At 51.1% G+C, this 27,259-nt stretch overlaps 1 protein-coding gene across 1 annotated transcript in view; it reads right to left on the reverse strand.

The window, feature by feature from the left end:
- Nucleotides 1–11,321: 11,321 nt before the first annotated feature.
- Arhgap8 (Rho GTPase activating protein 8) overlaps nucleotides 11,322–27,259 on the reverse strand; it is a 41,113-nt gene continuing 25,175 nt past the window's right edge. The window contains exons 5-12 of the mRNA XM_026782507.1: nucleotides 26,415–26,501; nucleotides 22,387–22,485; nucleotides 21,706–21,816; nucleotides 17,350–17,423; nucleotides 16,351–16,428; nucleotides 15,468–15,596; nucleotides 13,484–13,587; nucleotides 11,322–11,729 (exon numbers count right to left, since the gene is read on the reverse strand). Coding sequence (XP_026638308.1) covers nucleotides 11,433–11,729; nucleotides 13,484–13,587; nucleotides 15,468–15,596; nucleotides 16,351–16,428; nucleotides 17,350–17,423; nucleotides 21,706–21,816; nucleotides 22,387–22,485; nucleotides 26,415–26,501 — 979 coding nt within the window. The 3' untranslated portion in view covers nucleotides 11,322–11,432. The remainder of the gene's footprint in view (nucleotides 11,730–13,483; nucleotides 13,588–15,467; nucleotides 15,597–16,350; nucleotides 16,429–17,349; nucleotides 17,424–21,705; nucleotides 21,817–22,386; nucleotides 22,486–26,414; nucleotides 26,502–27,259) is intronic.

Genomic DNA, 27,259 nt, shown 5'->3' on the forward strand with positions numbered 1-27,259 from the left:
CCTGGTGGTCCTGTGTCCTTGCTTTCAGTGTGAGACTCTGGGGAACCCGAGAACAACTGAATGGATTTCAAAAACAGCTAAGAGTTACGTTTGTCCCCCTACCCCAAAGGAAATCTGAGAGGCGGCAGATTATGAAGATCACCGAAACTAGCTTGGCTGGTCGGGGCCTCACTCAGTCAGGGTTCTCACCTTGTCCTCTCCACCACTCATTTTGCCTCCTGGACATGTGAGCCCACTGCTACCCCAGTGTTCTCTTTGAGAGCAGGCTCCTGGAAAGGCAGACCACCAGCATGAGCTCCAGACCCTTCCAAGGGGCTTGAATCAGCCTGGAGATCAGGGCTCACCTGTGCACCTGCCGCTGATCTCTTGGATGCTGCGTGTGGAGCTGGGAATAAAAACATACATGCATGCCTGCACCCCCGCATACACACACACATATGCACGCTCATGTACTGTAAGGCATTCACTGTAGCCATGGCCTAGTGCGCTCGCTCAACGGGGAGCACACAGTTTGAGGGGGGTCCAGAACTCTGCCTGCCCTGTCTACACACTCCCCACCCTTCTGCCTCCTGAGCAATCTTCACACCCTTCTTCCCGGTCCCCAGATCCCTCCTATTCTCTAGCCCACCCTCTTCCCCATCCCAATGCTCCTCTAGGACAATCTCCACAGTCAGTAGTGACTTTGGAACAGATCCAGTGGGTGCCCTGCTCACGCAGCCCACGGGACTTACTAATGACAGTCCACGTTGAAGCAGCCCACATGGCTTTCGAGTGACTGTCCAGTGTCTACTCCAGGCTGCTCCCGCCTACCTGGCCCCCCTATGCTGGAGACTCCCCCATCTACATCAGCCTCTGCTTTCTGCAGAGCTTCTTGGACAGATGTCCCCTCAGTACCTGTGTCTACATAGGAAGCCACCCCGGACTGACGTCACTAGAGGACGTCTCAGCTTCAGCATAGGCTCCTTCCCCAGCAGTGCACCAAGAGTCACCCCTGATCCCGTGACTTCCACACCCATCTCTGGTAAGTCCGTCAGCTGTGTCATAGAGACGAGTAAAATGGAACCTAGCTCCCTTCTGCTCCAAGATCTCTGTCGCTTGGCCCTCAGCCCCCTGTCTTGTCACCTAGATTGAGACCTCTGCTGCCACCATCTACCTGCTGCTTCCTACTCTGTAGTAACAGGTGTGGGTGGGGCCACCGCTAACAAGTCTGTGCCCTGTGTGCTCAGCTAAAGTTCAAGTCCTTTAAAGTTAACCAGCCTTCCTTGCGGCATCTGCGGCCACAGGGCTCTCAGCCCCTGCTGGTCTCTTTCTGCTGCTCCCCACCATCTCCACCTCCTGCTCTGCCTCAGTTCACAAAGCGAGCTCCCACTGCAGGCCCCTTGCACACACAGGGCCTCTGTTCTGCATACTCTTGCTCACTGCCTCCCCAGGTTGCTTCGAGATTTGACCTTGGCCATCGTCCTCTCCCGGCAGCTTTCCCTGCTACCTAGCAGTGCCTTCAGCATGGCCTGCCCACCTCCACCTCTTCCTGTTGGTTCTTTAGACTTCACAGCCCATTTTACACTTTCTCTGTCAGGAAGATGAGACTTTATTGGTGTGTTAGGCAAAAGGCTTGAACAAAACATGGATCATAGACTTTGAGTCCATCTCATGGTGGATGGTGGGAGGCCTGGCTGGGCAAAGCAGTTCCCACCATAGTTGTCCAGGAAGAAGAGGTATAGGGAGAAAAGATGCGTGGAGAGAGAAACTAATACTATCTCTCTGGTCCCTCCCTGTTTTAAAATTGTTTTTAAATTTTAAAATTGTTTGGTTGATATTTGTTCATGCATTCATTGATTTACTTTTTTATTTTAAATTTAGTTATTTTATTGTGTGTATATGTATGTGATTGAGTGTATATATGTGCACCACATACATGTCGGAGCCCTTGGAGATCAAAAGAGGTATCAGATCCCCTGGAAAAGAAGTCAGAGGCAGTTGTGGGCCACCTTGTGTGTGCTGGGAACTGAACTTGCCCCTATGATTTCCGCCCCTCCTTTTTCTTCATGAGACAGGGTCTTCTGTAGCCCAGACTGGCCTCTAACTCACTATGTAGTTAAGGAGTCTGTTTTTCTGATCCTTCTGCCTCTGCCTCCCAAGTTCTGGCATTACAGGTTTCGCCACTACTCCTGGTTTGTTTGGTGCTGTGACAAAACCTGTGGTTTTGTGAATGCTGGTCAAGCACTCTACCAACTGAACTATAGCCCCAACCGTCATGTGTGAATTAAAAATATTTATTGCTGGGCACTTTAATTCCAGTATGCAGGAGGCACAAGTGGATGGAACTGTCAGTTTGAGGCCAGCCTGGTCTACCTAGTGTGTTCCAGGCCGACCAGAGCTGTATAATGACACTCTTGTCTCAAGAATTAAAAATAAATAACTATATATAACCCAAATCCTGCCTGCCTATTCTCTCCTCCACCCTGCCTTGGCTATCTGTAACTGACAGTAACCAGGGACCATCTCTGACCAACATTACCTCCTGCCTATTGTAACAATTGTCCAACAGTTTTCCACCTCAGCACAAAAACAAATGGTATCCGCAAGCTGCTTCTACCTCCCTCCTCTTTTTCCTTCCTTCCCTCCTTTCTTCCTTCCTTGTTTGCTTGCCTTCTGTCTGTCTGTCTGTCTGTCTTTCTATCTGTTTTGGTTTGGAGGACAAGACTCTCACTATGTAGCTCTGGCTGGCCTGGGACTCACTATGAGGTCCACCCACGTCTGCCTCCCAAGTGCTGGGATGCAAGGTGTGTGCCACCACCTCCTGCGGACCTCCCTCCTCATCTTTGTAGCTCTCACTTCTCTTGCCTCCTATAGCAATTGGATGTCTAGTCCAACACGGAAAGAAAGAGGTGAGACTCGGCACCTTTTGCTTTGTTTCTCATTTAAGAGATAATATTTCAATAACTTCACCATAAGTGTTGTGGTAGTCAGGGTTCTCTAGAGGAATGGAATGCTCAGAACAGATGCATATTTAAAGGGGGTTTATTACATTAGCCTACACGGTACACGCTGGGTAGTCACACAATGGCTGTCTCACACGAGACAGGTTGGGAACCACCAGCAGCCTCAGTTCAGGGCCAAAGGCCTGGAGGATTCCCAGGGAGACACTGGTGTTCAATCTGGGCTGGAGGGCTGATGAAGCTGACTTCAGATATCAGTAGAGGACATCAGCCCTCACCAGCAAGAGGCCAAGACAGGCAAGAAACAAATGCCTTTCCCTTGGACATCCTTGCATCTGAGCCCCAGCCACTGGAAGGTGCCACCCATCCAGGAAGGGTCTTTCCCCCTTAGTTAATGTAAGAAATCCCTCACAGGCATGCCCAGCAGATTCTAGATCACATCAAGTTGATAATATTATGATAGATGGAAAGTCTCTGCTAGTCTTAGTTTCCTTTGAGTTTTATTTGTGTGTGTGTGTGTGTGTGTGCGTGCGTGCGTGCACGTGCGTGTGTTCAGGATACATGTAGAGGCCAGAAGAAAGTGCCAGATTCAATGGCTGGAGTTAAACGTAAGTTATGAGCTGCCCAAGTGGGTTCTGGGGACCAAACTCCCGTCTTCTGCAAGGGCCTCAAGCCCTTTCGCCAGGCCAAAGGTTTTTTGTTTGTTTGTTTTAAAATTGTGGTTGTTTTTAAAATTTTTTCCAAATGCATATACCATGACTTTAAAACCATTTGAGTATCTCCTGATTCAGTAAATGTGATTATTTACATCAATTTTCAAGCACTAAACCAAGTTTAAACTCTTGGAATAAACCCTCCTCGCTCATGGCTCAGCATCCCTTCCATGCTGCTCCATTTGACTTGCTGATAGGCAGTGTTTTGTACCGATACTTCCGTGGGACGTTAAATTTCTGCTAGTCTTTTTGATGCCTCAGACACCTTTATACTAAATAAGTCAGAAACATGTCCGCTTGTTTCCCGGAAGTCTTTCTGTTTGGAAGCACTAGCGAAGCCTAGCGAAGCCGTCTGGAGCTAGAGCAGGAAGGTGGTACATTTCCACTTAACAGTTCAGTATGTTTCATACACGGGGCTGTTGGGAAATTCTCTCCTGTCAGTTTCAATCCGTTGAGTTATTCAAGGAATTATCACTTAGGCTGATGTTGGCATAAAATTGTTCTCGACATTTTGATGATCATTTTTCTCTCTGCACGCTCTAAAGTGATAAGCACATTTTCTTTCTTAATTTGTGCTTCCTCTCAGCTTGATTTGTTGTCTATCAAGGGGTTTATGAATGCATGTATTTATGCGAAGAACTGACTTTTGGGTTTGTTTATATTCTCTATCGTCTGTTATTGATTTATTGGTTTTGTTTGCTTTGGGTATAGAGGATAGAACCCAAGGCAAGGCAAGGGCTCTGGTGCCGAGCTGCACCCCAGCCCCAATTTCTTTTTTCTTTTTCCTTTTAGGGTTGAGACAGTTCTCATTATATAGCCCATGCTGACCCAGAACTCACAATCCTCCTGCCTCAGCCTGCTGCGGACTAAAATTACAAGTGTGTGCCACCATTATCGAGCTTTTGCTGGTCACTTCTTTCTATCGGTCAACTTGACACCAGCTGGAGTCGTCTGAAAAAGGGAACCTGGGTTGAGAAAACGCCTCCATCAGATTGTTTGCAGGAAGTCTGTGGGGCATTTGCTTGACTAATGACTGGTGTGGGAGGGCTCAGCTCCCCTTGGGCAGGGCCAGCCCTCCGCAGCTGGTCCTGAGTTCTACCAGAAAGCAAACTAAAGGAGCCACGACAAACAAGTCAGTAAGCAGTGCGGTTCTCTGGTCTCTGCTTCGGTTCCTGCCGCCATGTCCGTGTCTTTTGACTTCCCTCGGTGATCAACTGTGACTGGGATGTGTAAGCCGAATAAACCCTTCCTTCCCCAAGGTGTTTTCTAGTCATGGGGTTTATCAGAGCAATAGAAAACAAACCAAGGGCCAGGTGTGGTGGCTCGCACCTTTAATCCTAATATTGGAAGCCAGGGGCAGGCAGATCTCTGAGTCCAAGGCCAGTCTGGTCTGCATAGTGAGTTCCAGGACAGCCAAGGTTACTTGTAGTAAGACTCTATGTCAAAAGAAAAATGAAAGAAAGAAGGAAGAGAGAGAGAAGAGAGAGAGATAGGAGAGAGAATTTCTGTTACCTTTTATTTCCTTCCCTTGTCTCTTACAGTGCAGCACCAGCCACTGTTTTTAGATCATTTCTTTTGTTTTTTTTTCCCTACAAGCTTTATCTCTCCCTCGAGATCCTACTTTAATGCTTCATGAATGTTGATATGTTGTGACATTAGCATGTCTTTAGATTATATTCAGTGCGAATTCAAATTATTTTCTTGGGAGCTGAGGGGATGGTTCAGTCAGCAAAGTATAAACCTCAGAACTTGAACCCCAGAACACAAGCAAAAAACAAACAAACAAACAAAACAAAAAACAAAAAAAAAGCCTTGTGGCACTTGCTTGTAATCCCATTAACGAGAAGGCAAACAGGCAGAACTCTGGGGCTTGCTGGCCAACCAGTGCAGCCTAATGGTACGGCTGGAGATATGGCTCAGCAGCTGAGAGCTCTTGCTTACTCCTCTTGCAAAGGATCCACATTCGGTTCCCAGCACCCATGCCTGGTGTTTCACAGAGCAACTACCTGAAACTTCTCTAGGTCGTCCAACACCCTTTCGGGCCTCCTCAGACACACACACTCAGGCCCACACCCTGACACAGATCACGTGTGTACACATAATTCACAGCAAAAGATTTAAAACAACAACAGACAAACAAAAACCATGGGACTGGAGAGGTGGCTCACAGTTAAAAGCACTGGCTGCTCTTGCAAATGGACCCAGGGTCAGTTCCCAGTTCCTATGTGGTGTCTCACAACCATCTCTAACTCCAGGGGATCTGATGCCCTCTACTGGCTGTCATGGTCGCTGCATGCACATTATATGCAGACATGCCTGTTGTAAAACTCTCATACATGTAAAATAAAAATAAAATCATCCAGGCGTGGTAGCACATGCCTCTAGTCCTAGTACTCAGGATCTCTGAGTTTGAGGCCATCTTGATCTACATAACAAGTTCCAGACCAGCCGAAAAAAAAAATAGATGAACCTGAGAAATAACACCCAAGGTTGTCCTCCAACCTCCACATACACAGGGCACACTGAACCCCTCATGCGTGCGTGTATTATTATTTTTATTTTTGGTTTTTCAAGACAGGGTTTCTCTGTGGCTTTGGAGCCTGTCCTGGAACTAGCTCTTGTAAACCAGGCTGGTCTCGAACTCACAGAGATCCGCCTGCCTCTGCCTCCCGAGTGCTGGGATTAAAGGCGTGCGCCACCACCGCCGGGCACATGTATTAGAAATTAATTTCTTGCCTACATTCTGACTTCTTCTTTAACACACTGACTTGTGTATTTCTTCTTTTAAAAAAACATTTTTATATACTTGAATTTTCCCCCTCCAGATATTGAATTTTTTTTCAAGATTAATTTTATTCCATTGTATTCTTCATCTGATTTTAATTCCTTTAATTTACCCAGGCTTGTCTTAGGACCGTGATTCTGGTCTACACTGGTAGCCACACCCTCTCAATTGTTGAGTTTGATGTTCAGTAAACACTGCATAGATCCAGGTGTTCGGCTTGCTTATGTCCTCATGCTTCGTGACCCCCCCTCCCACCCCATCCCTTTCTCCCTCCATCCCGAACACTGAGGGGTGTAACCCATAGCCACTGAGGGGTGGGACACACGCTAGGCACCCGTCATTCAGTTTTTTCTGTTTAGTGTGTGTGTGCACATATGTGTGTGTATGTGTGTGTGTATATGTGTGCACATGTGTGTGGGCACACGCATGTGGAGAAGTAGTTGTTTCCTTAGTCACCAGGCTTGTATACAGGTAAGCACCTTTACCCACTGAGCCATCCCACGGCATCCAACATTCAGTCTTTTTTAAAATTTATTTTTATTTTATGTGCATTAGTGTTTTGCTCGCATGTATGTCTGTGTGAGCGTGTCAGAACCCCTGCAACGGGAGTTACGGACTCCCGTTGTGAGATACCATGTGGGAGCTGGGAATTGAACCGGGATCCTCTGGAAGAGCAGCCAGTACTCTTAACCACTGAGCTATCTCTCCAGCCCCCCACCAGTTTTCAATAACTGCTTCAGCTTGTATATCATTCAACGTGCGTGAAATCATTCGGTGATGAGCAATTGTGGGCTTGCAGAGACTTCCTGCCAGTTTTTGGGTCACAGAGGTGTGACAAGCACAGATGGTCATCAAGAGAAACTCGGATACAAATCGACACATCCGTCAGTTCTGGTCATGTTGGCTGTAGGACACTCTGCAGTCCCCGCACCTCGACTTACTGCTCTTCCTGCTGATGAAGGACAGGCTGGCTGCACTGCCCTGCAGCAATGCTCTGCTCCCCCTCCCGGGTTATTCCTAGACACACAGTCTGATTTCCCCAGCTCACTGAGTCGCTCTCCCAGCGTCTGCATCAGTCTGTGCCTCAGCCGTTGATGAGTGACTTCTCTTTTCTGACTTCCATTTTCCCTCCCTGACATTTCCTGCCATGGCGAACCCTGGTGCATGTGGGTCTGGCTGGTGCCTGTGGTTCACTGTGAATGTCAGCCACAAGTTCTGGGTAGCCTGCTGAACCTCTGGAGTCATTGGCAATCTCTATCGTTTCTGCAAAAGTGAATGTTTGACTAATTTATCCGGGGTGTCCTGGAGATGCTGACACCCTGGCGTCCTTGTCCAGGCATTGTTGGCATTGTTTTAAGCCGGGACATTTTGTGTGCTTCCCACATGCGATCGCAATAATCACTTTCTTTTGCTGTGGGAATGATCGGGAAATTGTGCCGAGACACAGGAAGGTGATGGGTCCACGCAGCGCTGGGCTGGGATTCTACAATTACCATTTGTGAAGAGAAACTGTTATCAAAGGACCGGCAGGAGACCATCTTGGGGCACCTCTCCAAGTCAGGAAATTTGAAACATATATTTCACAGACACGCATTTCCCTGTAAACCCCGCTGCATAATGCATGAGGCTTGATTTAATGTCATTGTTAATTCGGGGCTCACAATGGCAGGCTCTTAAGGGAGCCATCATTTTTCTTTCTTTCTTTCTCCCTGGCAGCAGAACTCTGAGACCCTTCGGGGTTATTCAGCATTCTGTGAGCACAGACATCATGATGATGGGGGGGAGGGCGGGGTGCATGTGCGCATTCATGGTGGCCTTTCCAGAGGCTGTGGCGGGGACTTGGTGGGTCAGCTGCCTCAGGTGCCATACTGAGCCTTGCTGGGAGCCCACTTTGACTGTTTGGGGTCAGAAAGGAAGGGTTGTTAGAAAGAAGAAAGGAAAGAGAGAGGGGGAGGAAGAAAGGGTGGGAGAGATGGGAGGGAAAAGGGAAGAGAGAAAAAGAGAGAAAGAAAGATATGCAGAGAGAAAGGAAGAATGAATGATAGAGAAGAGAGAAAGAAAAAAGGGAAGAAAGGAAAGCAAAGGGGGGGGAAAAGAAATGAAGAAACCAAAGTGAAAGAAACGAAGGGAGAAAGAAAGGCTCTTAAGATAACAGAAAGAAAAAAGGAGAAGGGGAAGAAGAAACCACGAGTTTCATGAAGCCAAGGGGAATCCATGTGCCTCTGGGACTGGGAATGACAGAAGCAGAAAAAGCAGAAAACACAGACAGAACCTGGTGGGCGGGTCACCGGGTAGCCAACACATGTGACTGGAGCTTGGCTGCGGGCAACAGGAAGGGCTGTGGAGAAGAGAATCCAGGAGGTACGCACGAATGCCACCCAGGGCTCCTCTCAACACCAGGGTCAGGCCAGGCTTCGGAGGCAGTGCAGGCCAGACCTGAGCCCTCGGCAGCAGGCAGGGCATTTGGTGAAGGGTATGTCAGCTGAGGGCCACTTCAGGTGTGACACATGTGTGACAGTGCTGACCAGCGGAGATGGACACCAGGAAGACAAAGCTATTTGTCTCAGCCATCTCTCAGGGTCCAGCCTTTCTGCGGTGTGACAAGGCATCATCTACCTATCGCTCACCTTCAAGAACTGTGAGTTACCCCCTCCCCGTTTCAATCCCCAGCAACTCTCAGGGATTTAGCAGCTTATCCATTGGGTTGTGCTATGTCCATAGCTAGGGCGGATCGTGTCTGAGCCTCGGGTTAGACATGCTGAGCAGTTTTGATACAACCAGGGAATAATGTCGACATGATTGTTCAGTGGCAGATACAAATAAGCAGACATCCACATTCGGGAGAGCGTTCAGTTTTCTTGGTGCTCTCTGCCCAGACAGGAATCAGGCAGAGGAGATCAAGCATGCTGAGGCTAACAGACCAGGGCTGGGAACTGCAATTCTAGCTCAAGCCACCACAGAGCTAGACTTTCCAGAGACGGACGGGTGCATGTGGTATAAGGCCCCACTGTCCAGGAGGGAAGAGAAAGCCCAGAGCCTTCCTCAGCCTCACTTCTCCGTGAAAACCACAGAGCAGAAGCCCTTACAGGTTTGGACACAGCTATACTGGTTAATTTCTGACACAAACTACAGTCATCTGGAAAGAGAAATCTTAGTTGAGAAAATTCCTCCGTCAGATTGCTTGTAGGCAAGTCTGTGGGGCATTTCATGACTGGTGATTGATATACGATCGCCCAGCTCCCTAGGGACAGTGGCATCCATGGGCTGGTGCTCCCAGCCCAGAAAGCAGGCTGAGTAATCCACGAGGAGCAAGCCAGTAAGCAGTCCTCCATGGCCTCTGCCTCAGTTGCTGCCTCTTACATTCCTGCCTTGGGTTCCTGCCCTGCCCTCCCTTCATGGATGCCTGTAACCTGTGAGCTGAAGTTTTGGGCACTGTGTTTCAACAGCAGACTCAATCTCTCTGTGTCTTCTGCATCTCTGGGGCAGAAGAGGAAATGCTTCAATGACTGCTTATAAGAGAGGGAGCTGCCCTGCAGGATCAGTCAAGTGGGTCCCCAGGAATCAGGTGTTTGCAGATCCACTCACCAGGTGGCAACACCGTCTGCATCAGAATGATGTGTTAGCAGGGTCCCGGTTCTCAGGCAGGTCTCTATTCTCTTTGAGTCCCGTAGTGTTAGCCACTGAGTAAAGTCTGTGCCTTCAGGAATGCAGAATGTTCTCCACAGGGTCCTGTGTTTAAAACTCGGCCTTTAAACCATTTGTTTAAAACAAATTGTTGTGACAATGTTCTGGAAGTTTCTGTAAACTTTAGGAGAGGAGGAAGTGGGTCACTCAGGAATGGACTGTGAGGCTCATAGCCTGACCTAACCTCCTGCCTCAATTCTACTTCCCATGAGAAGAAGGTCCCACAATACAGCCCTTCCTTTAACACCATGTTGGACAGGCACTGGGGTCACCACACAGTTTGGGACAGCCCCCATGCAGGCCTGGAGGGACTGACAGGAGGTTCTGAGGTGGGCTTTTGTCCCCAGCATCCATCCCCTTCTGTCTGCAGCAGGAGTGTGAAGGCAGCTGACATACAGTTCTCCCTGTGGTAATGGTTAACTGTGGATGATCTGGATCCCAGCAGGGAGTCTGTGACCCAAGCCTAGCCCTTCACTGCATCCTCTGGCCACAGGGATTGGTCCAGGGTGAGCACGTGACCTAAGCTTGTGCAATACGGATAACATATCTATCTTTTTGCTGGTGACTTTGCTACACTGCATTTGATAATGCACAGGGTCCCTTCTACAACCCCGAGGGGACAGTCTGTCTGAGGCCCCAGATCTGGAACCTTCTGGCAGACTGGCTGCCCAACAGCAGCTCTTGTGTGGAGTGCCTACCATGCTCCTCTCCCCACTGTGGCCAACCAGCTTGGCAGTGGACATGCTTTTCCACGGAGCCCTAAGCATTGCTGCCCATGATCTTGAAGACAATCTTTCTACGGTGCCTCTGCCCAAGGCACCATGTGCCCCTGCCCAAGGCACCATGTGCCCCGTGCCACCTGCTGGAGGATAGGAGTAACTGGTCAGACAGCTAAGTCTCCCCAGCTGATAACCAACCCAGCAGGGCCATGTGTGAGTCCCCCATGAACCCTTGAACTGTCAGGTAACCCATGGATTGTGGCCAACCTACAGCTGTGCAAGTCACTAGGTCCGATGGCCTGTCACATAGAGACTGCTCTGGGCCCCTTGCCCACACATTTACATCCCCTTTAGGTCACATTGCACTGTGGTTCAAAATAGCCACCCACCCTCACACAATGTATTTCATTTCAGCCATAGGCAGGAACCATGATGGACCCAGCAATCAGAACCACAAAATTCTCACTAAAAAGTTCTGGGTTCATTTAATTCCCGTGTCTTCTTACAGACAATAAGTTTATAGGACAAACGGGGACACAGATGCAACACAGGTTGCAAGGCGGCATCTCCAACTTGAGGTGTCCCCCGCCAGTCAGGGGACGCGGAGGCGCGGCAAGTACGGTGAGGCCCGGGGCGTGCCTGTCTGCGTGAATCCTCTGGTGACAGGACCAGCCTGTTCTACTTCCACAGTGTTCTGCGTGTGCTCCCCGGGGGCCTCCTGGGTGCTGAAGACTTTGTCATAGTACTCAATCAGCAGCTCCGTGAAGAGGTTCAGAGGCACCAGGGCGCTGAGGGAAGCCACCCCCTGAGACGGCCAGATCAAGTTCAGCCCGAACACACATGCCAGGTTTGAGCTGGTCATCTTGTTTGAAATGCTCTCCTGAGATACCTGAAAGAGGCCGCAGAGGAAACCAAGAAATGAGTCCCCAGGCATCAGCAGCCTAGATTCTGTCCTCACCCCAAAGAAGACTGGTGTGGTAGGAAGAGTTCTAGATGATTATGTCCTCACCCCGAGGGGCTAGTGTGGCGGAAAGAGCTCTGGAGGCAGAGGGAATGGACTGGGGAGACAGCTCAATTCGTCTCCCCAAGTGCTTGCCACACCAGCCAGTTTGGTCCCCCGAATAATCTAGTACAAGCCTGTAATCCCAGCACCGGGGAGGCAGTGACAGGTGGATCCCTGGGGCTCACTGGCCAGCTAGCCCAGCCTACTTGGTAAAGTCCAGGCCAGGGAGAGACCGTCTCAAGAAACAACAATGGAGCCAGTGAGCTGGCTCAATGGGTAACAATAGCTTCTGCGGAGCCTGGCAATCTGAGTTCAATCCCTGGGGCCGACAGAGTTGTCTGAGAGAACCTGCTGCTCCCTGCAGACTGTCTTCCAACCACCATGTGGCATGCATGCTGTAGCCTATGTACACATGTGTGTGCATGCACACACAAACACACAAATAAATAATAAACAAAAAGAGTTCTGGAATGGAGGGCCACAGGTAATATCAAAATCCTATGTGGCCACTTCCCCGCTTGAGGCCTCAGTTTCTCAGTTTTTCCATCTGAAAGGTTCTGGCTTTGGTGCTTTGATGACCCTCTGCACCCCCCCACCACCACATTCTGACTTCCAGGATCTCATGAATGCCCCCATCAACTCCCCTTCCACTTTGCAGACTCAGGGAGGGGAGACCCAGCACTATAGATCTCAGCCAGGTACACTCTGACTTCTGTGATATGGTTTGATGAACTGAACTCAGACTTGTGGGTACAGTGGTGAAAACCAAGTACCTGGGGGAGAGACTCCCATCCTTCTGACATGGCCACCTGGATAAGTAGGATTCAGTGCTCCCCATTTTGTAGATGAGGAAACTGAGCCCAAAGGGCACAGAAGACCTGCCTCTGAGCCCTTATGTAGGAGCGACAGAACAAAGACCAGTCCACACCAGTGCCTGAGGAGGAAGCCTAAGAAATCTGCTCTCCACTGAGAGGGTCTGAGCACATCCTTGCTTGAGAGAAAAGTCACCAGGCAACAGTGACAGAATTGCTTGTAGTGGATGTGGGGTAGGGTAGAGGGCAGGTAGGGAGGTGGCTCGGCAGCTGAAGTACTTGCCACGGGACCTGAGTTCAACTCCCAGCACCCACAAAAAAAAAAGTGTGGTAGCCTATGCTTCCAATTCACGCCCTGGGGTATGGGAGTATAAGACAGGACTATCTATCCCTGGATTGCACTGGCCAGCTAATAACTGGCTGAATACATGTGCTCTAGGTAAGAGTCTGTCTCAAAACACAGTGACCGAGGAAGACCTCTAACATTGACATCTGTCCTCTGCACGTACATTCACACATATTCCTGCATGCACACAGGCATGAACATGTACATGAATATATACCATACACGCAAAGCCAAGAATGTGACATCATATGACAGACTGTCCCCTCTGTCCCTCCTGGCTCCCATCCCTGGGCATCGCACCAGACAGTCAAGTTTCGCAGAGGAGCTTGGCCAGACCTTGAGTGACATCCTTTGGTGGTTAGAGTGGAGTGGGCGTGACTTTGAATCTGGGAAAAACAGTGTGGGTCTGTGCTGATGAGAGGCTCCGGGGCCAGTCCTGTGGCTGGGCTTCCTCATCCTGGGAGGCAGCTAACTCCACCTACCTCATGCAGGAAGCCCATGAGGTAGCGGAGGACGGTGTAGTTGTGCTCCGGCAGGCTCTGCAGGATCAGGCGACAGTGGGTCACACGCAGGCTGCTCTCCACACCTGCAATGGCATGAGGCTGCTGGCCTGGATGGTACAGTCCCAAGGCCAGCCTGGCTGTGTAACTCTCTAACACCCTACTACTTCGGCCGGCCTCCTTCCTTCCTCCTCTATGTAATTGCCTCAGAAACGACTGATCGCTGGCAAGCAGGGCAGTGTGTCACTCTGCAAACAGGAAAAGGCTAGACCAGGGCCAGCAATTTTAACACAGAGACTGCGGCCTACATCTGGCCCAGCGTGTTTCTTTGTCAATAAAGGCTTTATTTGTTCTCTCTACCTCCCAAGTGTTGGCATGAGAGGCGTGTACCACCATGCCAGGGATCAGCAATGTTTTACTTGAACACAATGTAGCCGTGCGTTGACACATTGCCTGGGGCTGTTTGAGGCTTACAGCGAAGGGGCCAGCAGATGCATGGAGGCTGTGTGGCTGGGAAGGCTGAAACATTTACTCTCTGGCCTCCTCTAGAATAAATCTCCTTCCCATGAGTCTTAGTACACAGATCACCACACTGTGCTGTTCTTCTGGAAAGCCCCACATTCGGGGGTGGAGACAGGGGGCTGGATCTAACTGTTTTCATACATAGACCCTCAGTTCCCACCATTGCCCTCGATTTGAGTTTTGTTTTGAGACAAAGCCAGGCTGGCTTCAAACTTGTCGTATAGCTGAGGATACCCTTGAACTCCCGGTCCTCCTGCCTCCATTTCCCAAGTGCTAGGATTACAGGCGTATGCCACTATTCCTGGTTTATCTAGTGCTAGGGATGGAAGCCAGGCGCTCTACCAACCAATCTACACCATCAGACCCTCCACCCACAGACGTGTGCACAACCCTGTTCCTGAGCCCCCAGCCTCTGACACACCACTGTCCCCTTGCTAAGCCTGTGCAGTGACTAGGAGACCCTGGAGCTGTATGAACGCTCCTTCCGGGACCCAGGATTCCCGCCTATGAAAAGCCTGAAGGCTTTCTAATAAAAAAGGGAACCGAGCTGTGGTTGCTTCGTCGTCTCGGTGGATGGTGGACAAGGAGTGTCCTTGCCATTCCCATCTCCAGGGAAACGAGTGGCCGCCAGATCCAAACTGTGGATGACACTGTCTCAAGCCCCTCTTCAGAGAATGACGGCCTCAGAGAGGACATGGGAGGAACACAAGCCACCTTGGCTGTTATGGTGGTCCCCCTTACCCTTCCCGGGGAAGCAGGCAGAGCGGCAGAATGTCACAACAATGACTGTGACAGCAGTCAGCTGAGCATATTATTACTTGTTCAGAGCCAAGGGTGACCTTGAGGTCCTGATCTTCCTGCCTCTGCCTTCCAGGGGAGGAGTTACATCTACATAGCACCGCGCCTACTTTATTTGGCACTGGGGTGGGATCTGGGGCTTCCTGCCTGCCCATAGAGAGCTCTGCTCCCTGAGCTGCATCCCTACCCCTTGCTGTGCTGTCAGTCCTCAGAAGAGCCCCAGTGAATGCAGAGGGAAGTGAGAGCAGAGGGGCTGCATGGCTGCCCCAGGTCACACAACTGGTGACAGTCAGCTCTGGACAGGGGCAATGACTCTCCTGACTCCTGGGTAACCAGTGTTCTCCTTGTCTCTGGAGACTATGGTCATCAGGAAGCTTCCACAGAGCTCCCAGGAAGGGCCTGCATACTTCACTTGAACAAGAATTGTTGCCACCTGAGTAGGGCCACCAGGCAAGCTAGGGTCACTCTCCCGAACCCTAAGGACAATTTGGCCCACTCGATGTCAGCAGCAGCCTACAGCCTCACTGAATAGAGGGGTGGCCCCAAGTTCCCCTCTGCTGATCCGCAGAGAGGGCAGAAATGAGGCCAAGGTTGGGCAAACGCTGCCTCAGCCGAGACAGAGGCCGGAGTTGGCTCAGGTACATACTGGTGATCCCAAGAATCTGCTCGTAAGCTTGGAAGGTCAGCAGCGGCTGGGGCAGCTCACGCAGGAAGGTCTTCAGGATCACGGCTGGGACATGCATGTCTCCATAGTCATCAAAGTTCACGGGCTTCCCTGAACACAGGAGGGCACAGCTGAGCAGCTCACTCAGCCGACGGCTTGCGAGCTGGAGGGGGAGGTCACAGCCGTGTGTCCCAGGGAGGCCTCCATCCCCACCTGGATACGGGTTGCTGTTCCCCACCAGCTACCCCTTCCTGCTCCTCCCTCCCTCTTCTAGGGTGCCCATGGGGCCAGCCATTCATTGGTTCCCTCCAGGTAAGGTTTGGCTCTGCCCGGAGATTGAAGCTCCAAGGTCAGGGGGGGCTCCACACAGGACCAGGCTGGTGTCTAATGCCCAGCTCGGGACTGTGCGGGCCTAATGTTTGATGATTGAATGTATAATTACAGGAACATGGCAGGCTCAAAGCGGGGCTGGGGGGGCAAGTGTTCCTGGGAGCAAGAGAGTTACTTGCTTAGTGATATTTTGGGGGTACCCCTAGCTCAGATGCCAGTTCTCTGCTTGCAGGGTCGGGGCTGCCTCTGGAAAGCCATAACTTGATTTCCCTACCTTGAAGTGTTAGTTCAAACCATGTAACCACGTGGTGTCAGTGGAGAAGGTACACAGGCAATAGGAGCTGGGGCAGTGCCTTGCCTAGCAGACTGGTATCTGGACACAGGATCCCCTTGCTCTACAATGGGATGGTGGTTGGAGTTTCCAGGCAGCAGCCTTGCCCAGACCTGTCTCTAGGGTTAGGTGGGGTATGGAATTACCGAGAACAGGGGAGTGGCAGTCGAGAATCAGGCAGGAGGGAGGGGTCTGGGGCATCACCTTGATCGTACAGTCGCTGCACCTGGCGGACAGTCTGGGCGCTGGCTGATCTCCGGAACAGACCCTCCGTGCGCAGCCCTGCAGGAAGAAGAAACTGGACACCTCAGTTCCCAGAACTCTGGCCTGCCTGAGATTCTGCGAATCCCCTGTCTGCGGCATCAACCTCCCATGGCCACAGGTCAGGTTTTCCAGTCACCCGATGTCCCACCTAAATCTCTCTCCCTAAGAGAAAGGAGTGCAGAAACACACAGGCCTGAGCTCCAGTCGCCCCTGCCGCCTAGCAGCTTGTGACCCTGATTCTTCACCACCAGTTTCAACATCACCAGGCTTCGGCTGGCTTCCCAACCAGGAGAGAAAGTCAGGCCTAAGCCTGCTCTACATGGGGAACAGCACCCTAGAACACACGAGAACACTAGGCAGCAGCCTGGAGGCTAAAGTCCTTCTGGCCTCTCCTGCATCTCCTTCCTAGCTTTTCCACAGACCCACAGTGATGCACACATACCCAAGGTGGCCTCGCTGTACATGCAATACTTCTTTCTGCCTTCAAGCCATGATCTCAGAAAGCTGTGAGGCCCAAGCCTTCCAAGTCAAAGGGTATACCCACCCATGGGCCATGGAGCCTGCAGACCCAGGCTCAGCCCAGTCAGTGAACCTGCTGCTCACAAGAATGCACACACCCAAAACTCTGTGAGTCAGGTATTGGTATTAACCCCGCTGGACAGACCAGGGGATGGTGGCCCAGATAAGGTAAGCAGCTGGCTCCAGGTCACACAGCAAGCACACAAAAGACACACACACGTGTGCATGCACACACACGTATGCACACACATATACACACAGGTATTTAAAATCAGATCATTTAAGGCCACACCTGGGGCCACTGTGCATCTAATGCTTGCTCAGGTCTCAGCTCCAGCAGCTTGTAGGGTATTCAGGATCTGAAACAAAGTCCTTCTAGAAAGGCACTGTTGAGTGACCAGGCCAGAGCTAGCTCCTTACCTTTCTCCCGCAGGTATGTCACTGTCCACCGCAGCACAGGGGGGATGAGTTCACCTTGATTTTTGTCTTTGAGGCTGAGGAGGAAAAGAGTACTGGCTTATTCCAGACCTTGATGGCAGGCACGGCCAGCACAAGGCCCTTGGATTCCCCTTTCTGAGAAAATAGAACATCAAGGAATGTCCAGGGAGAGACACAAGCTCAGGCCCCACAGACACGAGAGTCCAAACATTTGGAAGGACAACACAATGCTGTAACTCAACCCAGAATATACTGTGGAGAACCCTGGGGACTGGAGGCTTCCCGGGGGCTACTTCAAGGTGGAGGTTTTGAGGGATGAGTAGAAGTTTGCCAGAGGACAAAAGAGTGAAAGAAAAAAAAAAGCATTACAGACAAGAAGACACACAGAGAGATACAAGAAAGTCTGACTGTGACTGTGAGCATGGACGTAGGAGACCATCAGGGAAGGCTTCCTGGTGGAGGGGATAGCGAAGGGACCATATTCGGCATGCTGTGTGGCAAGGCCCACAGTTACGAGGAGAGCAAAGGTTCATCTCTGGACTTGTCCTCTTTCCCAGACTCATGGCTACCCAGAGGGAACTCACATCTCTCTCCTCGGGGATGACAAGCCAGCCTTTATGTTTCTGCAGTGTCGGGGATGGAGCCCACAGCTTTGCACATGCTAGACAAGCCACTCTGAGCCCTGGCTCAGCCTGAGTGAGACCTCTGACTTCCCGACTCTGCCTTCCTCTGTTGGCTTAAGCAGCTCGTTCCAAGTGTGGCTTTCTGTTGTGAACTTAAATCAGCAAATTAACATTGGCGAATAGGCTTTGGTTATGAATTTTAATGTCTTCCATTCATTCGCAGTCCAAACAAATTAGATATCTGGTGCTTTATTTAATACGTTTATTGCCATTTTATTATAGTCATTGGCAATGAGACAACATAAAATATTAATTTAAAGGAGCAATCACACAGATTATCTCTTAAAGTGGCATGCATGGAATGTATTCAAAGGCATCTGACGCTGCTCGCTGTTCCCTAAAGAGATAACGAAGCGGGCTTTTCTGCCTGGTGTTGGAGTGGATCGCGGTGGTAACGCAGACTAGGCAAGTGCTCCACCACCAAGCTGCACCCCAGTTCTGTCTGTCTGATGAACTGATTGTCAAGAGCAGTAACTGGCCCTGGGACAGGAGTAGCTAGCAGTGTGACAGTCCCAGCAGTGTCCTATGCACTGACTCTATGTGGGAACACCCTGCACGTGCTCAGGTCGCAAGACCAAAGGTGTCCCTGGTGACCTGGTTGTGTAGCTGTTTGCTTAGGAATGAAATACCCCCTCCTGGAAAGGGGAGGAAGTGGGAAGAAGGAGGAAGGTTCCCAAAGCTCGTGACATTCACCAGAAACTTACAAGTTTCTGTGGCTTGTATAAGGTTATGTAAACAGTGAACACGGCTGGGAAGGGGACATTCTTGGAGATTTCTACAAAATCCCCAGGTGCTCCAGGGATGTGGCCTGGGCCATCACCCATGCTGGCTGTGGGGCTTCTCAAGGATGCAGTCGCCTGAGTCACCTATGCTCCCATGAGTGATCCCATCAACGCTTTGGTCTGCAGAATAGACTTGGACAGAACCTCCCCTTTAGTCTGTCAATCTCTCCCATCTGAACAAAAATGGTCTCCTCCAGAGGTGGAGGGACGGCTCAGCAACTATGGGCACCGCTCACTCTTCTAGAGCACCCAGGTTTGGTTCACATCACCCACCTGCCATCCACAACAATCTGTAACCCTGGTTCCAGGGGAACTGATGCACTCTGCTGGTCTCCATGGAGACCAGGCACATACATGGTGCATACACACAGGCAAAACACACATACATGGTGTGCAAACACATGCTTACGGGCAAAACACCCCCCCCCACAGGCAACAAAACACAAACCAAGTCTTCCTTCCCCCAGGAAGTCAGTCACACAGTAGAGCTGAGAGGTCAATGACAGCCACCAGCAGTTTCCTGTGCACATCGCTCAGACACACATTGCACAAACCTGTCCATTATGCTTGTTTTTTTCCAGCGGTTGCGTGTGCACGTGTGTGCTTATGAGTGAGTGTGAGGTGCAGCCAAGGACAACCTGGGGTGTCATTCTTCACTATACACTCCAATTAGACTGGGCCAGCTGGTCAGTGAACGCCAGGTATGTCTCTGCCTCCACAGTGTTGGGATCACAAGCGCACAGCCCACCATGGTATATGGTGAAGTACAGTGTGCTCTGGCAACGGGGCAAGCGCTCCAGGCCCCATTTTTTGTTTTTGTTTTTGTTTTTGTAGATGAGGAGACAGAGGTGGCCCTGCTGGAGCCTCTACACTACACTAAGGAACTCTACACTAAGAAACTCTGAGTGGCAGAGCCACTGGGGACAGCAGCAGCAGAACCATGGAGGAAGGTTCCAGAAACCTTGTGAAAACTGTTACTAGATAGCCTGGGTCTCCCAGGGACACGCTCTCACTAGCGACACCTAGAGGGACTCATGTTTGCTGCAAGTACCTGCCCTGCCCTGCCATTGGGGTGGCCGCCAGGGGCGTCTATAATGTGTGGACCACCAAGGAGCCAGAGCAGCATGCATTCACAATCCATGAACAGGAAAGCACTCTTCAGTGGCGAGTCTGTGCTCCAGTTTGAGGGCCAACTATTTCACCATTTTCTTTCTGAGAGCATGTGTCTGGGTGGGGAGGCACTGTGCAGTCCAGTAGGAGCAGTCACAGATGCTATTCATACAGGATGTAGCCATGTACTCATTCAAAGTGGAGTGGGTTCAGCAGATTGTGCCATGATGGCAGAAAGCCCCATGGGACAAAGCTGATCAGGGACACACACATAGGGAGTCACAATCCCCTTGATAATACCCCAAGATGCTCCCCTTCTCCCCTGCAGGCTCACCCTCCTCTGTCCACTAGGGTCACCACTGGCACCTCTGCCTTGCTCAGGGAACACTGCTTCATCCTTGCTGACAGGTATAGAACCACGTTGACAGCCGCCCCACCACCGCCTACAGCTTCCCAGTGGCTGTGAGGACTAATTAGCTTAAAACGACCCTCTGAATTGCCTTACAGTTCAAGTCTAGAATAGGTGTGGGGCTGGTACCTGGAGTCTCCAGGGACATACTCTGCTTTTCCATAGCCTCTTGCTTATAGAACCCAAGGGCTGCCCTAGGCTCACCAAGGTGACCCAGAGAGCCCCCATCTCAAGTCTTTAATCACATCTGCAAAGTCCTTCTCAGAAGCCATGTACAGTCACTGGTTCTAGGGGATGGATGTGACATGCATGGGGCATACCTTGCCTTCCACACATGCCCTCTGCATCATAGGCCAGGAGAGCATGCAGATGGGTCTTACCCCAGAGCCCATAGGAGGACATGAGGAACTCTATCCTGATGATTCAGGAAGGGTAGGGGCAAATTTAAACCCCACCAGACTTCTTTTCAAGTCTTCCCAGGTTCCCAAGTTTGCATGGACCTTAAAGACAGCCAGTTTTAAGTAAAAAAACAAATCTCATGCAAGTCTCTGACACAAAGCGATTGATGAAGTGAAACACCCAGCAGGTCTCAGGCACCTGCAGTGCAGCAGGCCCAGTTCTTCCTGAGAGCACAGTGTGGGTGATCTGATCACCTGGAGGGGCTAAAGAGATGGCTCAGCGGTTAAGAGCACTGGCTGCTTTTCCAAAGGACCTGGGTTCAATTCCCAGCACCCACACGGCAGCTCACAACTGTCTGTAACTCCAGTTCCAGGGGATCTGACACCTTCACAGACATACATACAGGCAAAACCCCAATATACAATAAATAAATACATTTTTTTTTAAAAAAATTGCCTTAGGTTTTCACTGGCTAGGTCTACTAACAGGACAGGAGACCCAAAGAGGGACAAACTTCCAGCCCAGAGGGTGAGGCATATAGGAACCTGGATTGGAGCTAGGCTAAGATGCCTGTGTGGTTGGGCACCAGGGAAAGCTTCTGGAGGAGGAGCCCCAGGTGAGTGGGAATGAAGCTGGCCTGGTAAACAGGTAAGGTAAGATGGCAGACTCATTAAGAGTCAAAGTTCAGGAGCACATCTCACTTGGGAAGTGAGAGGAGGGGTCCTAGCCAGAGGCCTGAAGGGCAGGAAACCAGAACTGAAGGGTGACCAGAAAGCTCTCGTCTTCTGCCTACCCACACAGAGCAGTGGGCAGTCAGCCTCAGTGGGCACTTGGCTCAATCCATCCTGGAGAATTAAACTTAGCCACTGCGGGCAGAGGCTGGGGCAACCTCCCAGGACACAGAGGGGTGCTAGTGTTCAAGGAAGCAGAGCAGCCTCCACCCTCCACCACTTACTATTGTAGGCTGACTCCAAACTGCTGGGTGGGCAGAGGTGGCCGAGGGGGCGGAGTCTTGGTGGGAGGGGGCAACTGGCCTTTGTGCAGGTTTTGCAGCTTCTCATCATACCTGTGGACACAACAGGAGAGTGTCACCTCACAAGGGGACAGCCGTTTGGCCATGGAAGCCATCTCCAAGTGCCACGTGTAGATCAGGCTTTGATCGATATTAAAGGGAAACCCACATATCCTATGTCTCCTGTCTAAGTTCAGACATCCTGGGCAGGGTGCTGCACCCTCGGAGAGAAGTGAAGGGCTCAGAGCCAGACCAAGCTCAGGAGCCCCACTGGAGCTGGCATGCCTGGCACAGGCCTGAAGCCGGGTCTGCTCTATCACTGAAACCCTGCGTGCCACAGACACTCAGTGAGACTTTCAGCACTAGCTGTCTTCCGGAGTCCCTACGCTTGCCACCCCTGGTTCATTTCATTCTACACACGGCTCACTGGCTCACCAGGGAATCCCTTTCATATCCGGCTCAGAAGCAGAACTGCAAACCTGTGCCTCGACGTGTTTTTAATCAGTTTTGCAACGGCAGTGAGAAGAGCCTCCCACCCACATGCACCCCTCATGGCTTGGTCTCCTGCGCATGTGCATGGATAGCAGACTCCAGAGCCGCGCCTGGGGACGGCAAAGCACTCACCGTACTACTTCTGGGGGGATGAGCAGTTGGTCGCACTGAAGGTGCTCTTGGAGCTCACGCAGGGTGCTGCAGTAGGTGACCTTTTTCCCAAACTTGTGACTAAGGAAAGAAAAACAATAAAATAACGAGGTGAAGGAGAAAGGGCTGCAGGGGTTGGGGTGCAGCACAGACCCGGGAGGGGCCAAAGGTATTGGAGCCTCGCCTGTATAAAATAATTATGGGTCTCCAGTTTGAACTGGCTGAGAATTTACACAGAGCAGACCCTTCCTGTGTGGAGTGGATGGACACGTCTTAGTTTCTTTCCCTGTCATGTGATAAATACTCAGAAGCAGCTAAAGGGGAGGTTTCTGTTAGCTCAAAGTTCAAGGTCCAGCCCATCGCCGCAGTGAAGTCAACGCAGCAGGAGTTGGAGCAGCCGCTCACAGCATGTCCGGGCCAGAAGAGAATGTACACATGCACACGTGGTACTGCCAGTTCCTCCTCTCCCAGGATCCTCTGCCCAGGGAATGGTCCCATCCACAGGGGGCAGGTCATCCACATCAGTTAATAAGATAATCCCTCACAGGCGTGCCCAGAGGATGGATACCTTGCTCAGCCTAGATATAGTAGGGAGGGCCAAAGCAATGTGCCTTACCCTCTCTCTGAGGAGTGGATGGGGGCGGGTAGGGAGGGTAGGTAGAGGAGATGGGAGGAGAGGAGGGAGTGGGAACTGGGATTGGTATGTGAAATGAGAAAAGGTAGTTTTTAAAAATAAATAAATAAAAGTTTTTTTTTGTTTTTTTTTTTTTAAGGTTCTCCAACTTTTCACTGCCCAAACAAAACAAGACCTCAGGGATTGTGATAGATGGTGCACCCTTGTGAGCAGAGTACAATTCTGGGTCCTGTGCCAACTCTAGCTTAAACCAGTTCCCACACCCCAAGGGAGGCCAAGGCCTGTGCACTGGCTCCCTCTCGTGGTCAAGAGTGGATTGGACCTGGAGGCCAGATTTCAGTCACAAACAAGGTAGTTAGTTTCCCAGACTGCAAGGGTGCTATCAGGGACCCCGTACTGCAGAAGACAGCAGGCTCTGGACCCTGGGGAAGGGATTGGGGCAGGCCTTGTGGGATGTCCTGACCTGTGCATCCAGATAGCAGACAACTCAGGGACAGCCTGGCCTCTGCTCCGAGGACATTACAGGTTCCTCTGGGGAATGAAATGTTATAAATGCTGGCTGTGTGGACAAGAGGAACCACTGAGCTTGGCTATCTTGTGGAATTATCCAGTCAGTGATGTCTGCTTCAGCACTGTGGGGTCTTCCCACGCCACTCCTGCCCACTTGGGGGCCGCACACCACCTTTCTCTGTGTCATTGCCCAAAGGAGTCACCCACTGGGCAAGCAGACACGACCCATCTGGTCTTCCACACTGGGGGAAGGGCCTTGGGCAGCTCGGCACAGGCATGGGACAGGTTCCCATGAGAGACTTCAGCTTCCAGGAGAGACTGAGTCAGGATGACTCTCAGGATCCAGCTCGAGCCTGTGTGGGTCCACCTCTCTTCCTGTGTTACGGCTTCCCTCTGTTGTTGGATCCCAATCCTGAGTCCTTTACTGGCTGTGTGACCTGGGGAAGCTGTGTCACCTCTTCAGGCACTAACCTCCCCTGTTTCGAAGTAGAGAAGTCATGGCTGACAACGTAAGATGGTTTTGGTGTGTTACATAAGGTGAATAGATGATTCAACCCCAAAAGGACAGCTTAAACCATTCTAGAAAAAAATCAGGCAGGGTGGTGCATACCACATTCCGTAGAATACCAGGGCTGTGGAGAGGAAGGCTGAGCTGCAGGGCAGCTGGAAGTGAGAGATGAGGCTTGAGGTCAGAAGTACTGCAGCTCTACCCAGAAGCCATTGGTGATGATGATGATGAGTGTATGTGTATGTGTGCACGTGTGTGTACGTGTGTGCATTTATGTGTGCACAAATGAGCATGCACATGGGAGTGAGAATGCGTGACATAAGCATGTGTGTGCACACACACACATAAGTGCAGGCAGACGTTCAATAGCATGTAGTAGTGGGCCCTGGAGCCCTCACATATAGGTGGGTGGTCCACAGGCAGCTTTCAGGGACCCAGCGCAAATGAAGCAGTTTAAAATGGCTCCAGTGTACCCCCAACAGGTCCAGTCAGTATGGAAGTCCAGCAGGGGACGAGGCTACAGCCCCTTGATTCTTGCAGTTCCTAGAGGTGCCTGTGTCCCTTGTTGGGGGACGCCTGCGTCTATCTTCAAAGCCAGCAGTGCAGCATCTTTGAACTTCTTTCCCGACATTGCTGGGAAAGGCTGTCCGTTAAGGAGCCCAGAGAACACCCGGAGCTCAGGGGAATATCCCGAGTTGTCTTCTGTTTGCATCCCCTTGCCTTAATCTCATCTACATAGCTCCTGTACTATGGAACATGACATAGTTGACATGCTGGGACCCAAGTGCAGAGACCTCTAGGGTCATACATGGACCAGTGGAAAAGGGTCTGCAGGCTGCAAAGACTGATGCCAACCGTGTCCTGAAGGCTGCGTGTGGTGACGGAGACTCGAGGACACAGCAAGGTGAGACACACAGCTTGGGCCCCATGGAGGCAGATAGGAGACGGGAAGGCAGGAGAAATAGAGATTTCCATGTAGTCGGTGGGTTGGGCTGCTGTGCTGAAGTCAGAGGAGAAACGGGAACATAGAGAGTGGATGCAATGCCTGACTGTCTCTGTCTCTGTCCTGCTCTCTCTCCTATACATGAGGCACAACGTGAACCTCCTGTGTGGCCGTGGGCTTGAGAGAGTGAAGTGCGTTATTAGTTACAGGCCTCTGCGTCACTGTAGGGAGAAGAGGTGGAAGGAGGTGACGAGGACATGATGGAGGAGGAGGAGGCAGCAAAGGATTTTGAGGGCTGTGTCCAGCAAAGGGTGACAACCCCTCATGTGTGTGCCCTCCCTGCACTAAAATGCTCCTTCTAAAAACCTTCCTGAATCCTCCTGACTGACCAGGAAGGACACTGCCACCTCCATTCTGGATGTGCTACCTCACCTGCCCCATGCAAATACTGAGCCCTCATGAATGAAGCTCACCCACTCACCAAGCGACTGAGTGCAGTTGTGCCTGATGCTTGCGGCTAAATGGAGAAGGTGCCCATGGAGCCCTGTCAGAGCCAAGTCTTATGATCCCCTGGAACTCTTACTAATACTGCCCAGAGAAATCATTGTCCAGTGAGAAAGAGTCCAGACATCCTGGAAAGAGCTAAGAGAAGCTTCCAAATTTCTGGGTTGTTTGCCCAGGTACAGGAAGTAAAAAGCTAGCCATGGGCTTGGGGCACCTATCCTGAGCTTCCAGGAAAGTCTGTGCCTTCACCTGCTCCAGAGGGGAAGCCTAGAACATAGCCATGAGCCAAAACACAGAGTTTGTACCAGCAGACAGTTGAGGCAGAACCTCACTGGGTGGTCTGTCTGTATCTAGAGGGAGTGGCTGAGGCCAGTCATACCCACAGCGAATGGAGACAGAGTCACAGAGGGCAGTTGTGGAGTGTCCGCACCTACAAGTTCAACCCTAAGAAAACATCTGGGCATGGAACCCTAAGAAAACATCTGGGCACAGAACACAGCCAAGATTCCTCACCTGCTGCAGGGGACAGGCTATCCCAGATCATGTCCCAAAGACACAAGATGGAAGCCCTGTGCCTGTGTCCCAGGCTCTACATCTACACAGTTACCCTGCTTGGGTACACTGGAGCCCTTCCTGGGCTTTGTGAACTTGACAGTGATCTTGGGGACCAAGATATAGATGCAAAATATGGGCATTCGGGTTATGGGATATTTAATGTCATCATTAAGTGTGACATCAATGTCATGGGCCAGTGTTCCTGTCCACAACCTCAGAGAGTCCCAGTGCATGACCTGGGTGGTCATTGACCCCAGGAGAACCCATGTATGCCTCAGAGACAGACCTACATGGAGCCCTCCTTAGAGGTGTGCCTCAGAGATGGTGGCCTGAGAGTCTATTGGGCGCAAGCTCACCTGATGAGGGGCTTGAAGATGTTCCACAAGGCTTTGATGAAGTTGGTGGGGTGCACGACATAGAGCGCCTTCAGGTTCTTCTTGTACCTGAGGAGGAAAAGGTGAGGTGATGTCAGTGCCCCCAACTCCAGCACGTTCCACACTGAGTACCTGCACAGCAGGCCCAAACCTCAAAAACTCCATTCCTCAACAGGCTCAGCTAAAGGATGTTGATTAAAACCCAGAAAGAACTGTCGGGGGGGGGGTGCATGCCTCTAATTCCAGCACTTAAGAGACAGAGGCAGGTGGAGCTCTGTGAGTTTGAGGCCAGCTTGGTCTGTGTAGAGAGTTCCAGGCCATCCAGGGCTACACAGTGAGGCTGTCTCAAAAACAAAACAAAATCAGAAACCGGAAGAAGAAGGGACTGGAGAGATGGTTGGTTCAGTTGGTCAAGTGCCTGGGAACCCCAGAACCCATGTAAGAAAAGTTGGGCAGGTGGTGGCAGGTGCTTGTAATCTCAGTGCTGGGGAGGCAGAGGCAGGAGAATCCTAGCAGACAGCCCAGCTACAAGGAAAGTTCTAAGACAATGAGAGACCCCATCTCAACAACCGGAGTGGATGGTGCCTAAGAAAGAATGACAGCTGAGGTTAACCTCTGGCTTGCACAATGCACACATGTGCGCGCGCGCGCACACACACACACACATACACACACACACACACACACACACACACACTAGAAGGTATTTAAATTCAGAACACTGATCCCTCGGCCCGGGCCCACCCACTGCATAGTTAACCCGGCTTGTGTATGAGGTGATGTGTGTGGAGTAGAGCCTGTGGCCATGAATGCTCTCGCAGATGCTG

The sequence above is a fragment of the Microtus ochrogaster genome, chromosome 15, assembly GCF_000317375.1.
Source record: "Microtus ochrogaster isolate Prairie Vole_2 chromosome 15, MicOch1.0, whole genome shotgun sequence".
Lineage (NCBI taxonomy): Eukaryota > Metazoa > Chordata > Mammalia > Rodentia > Cricetidae > Microtus > Microtus ochrogaster.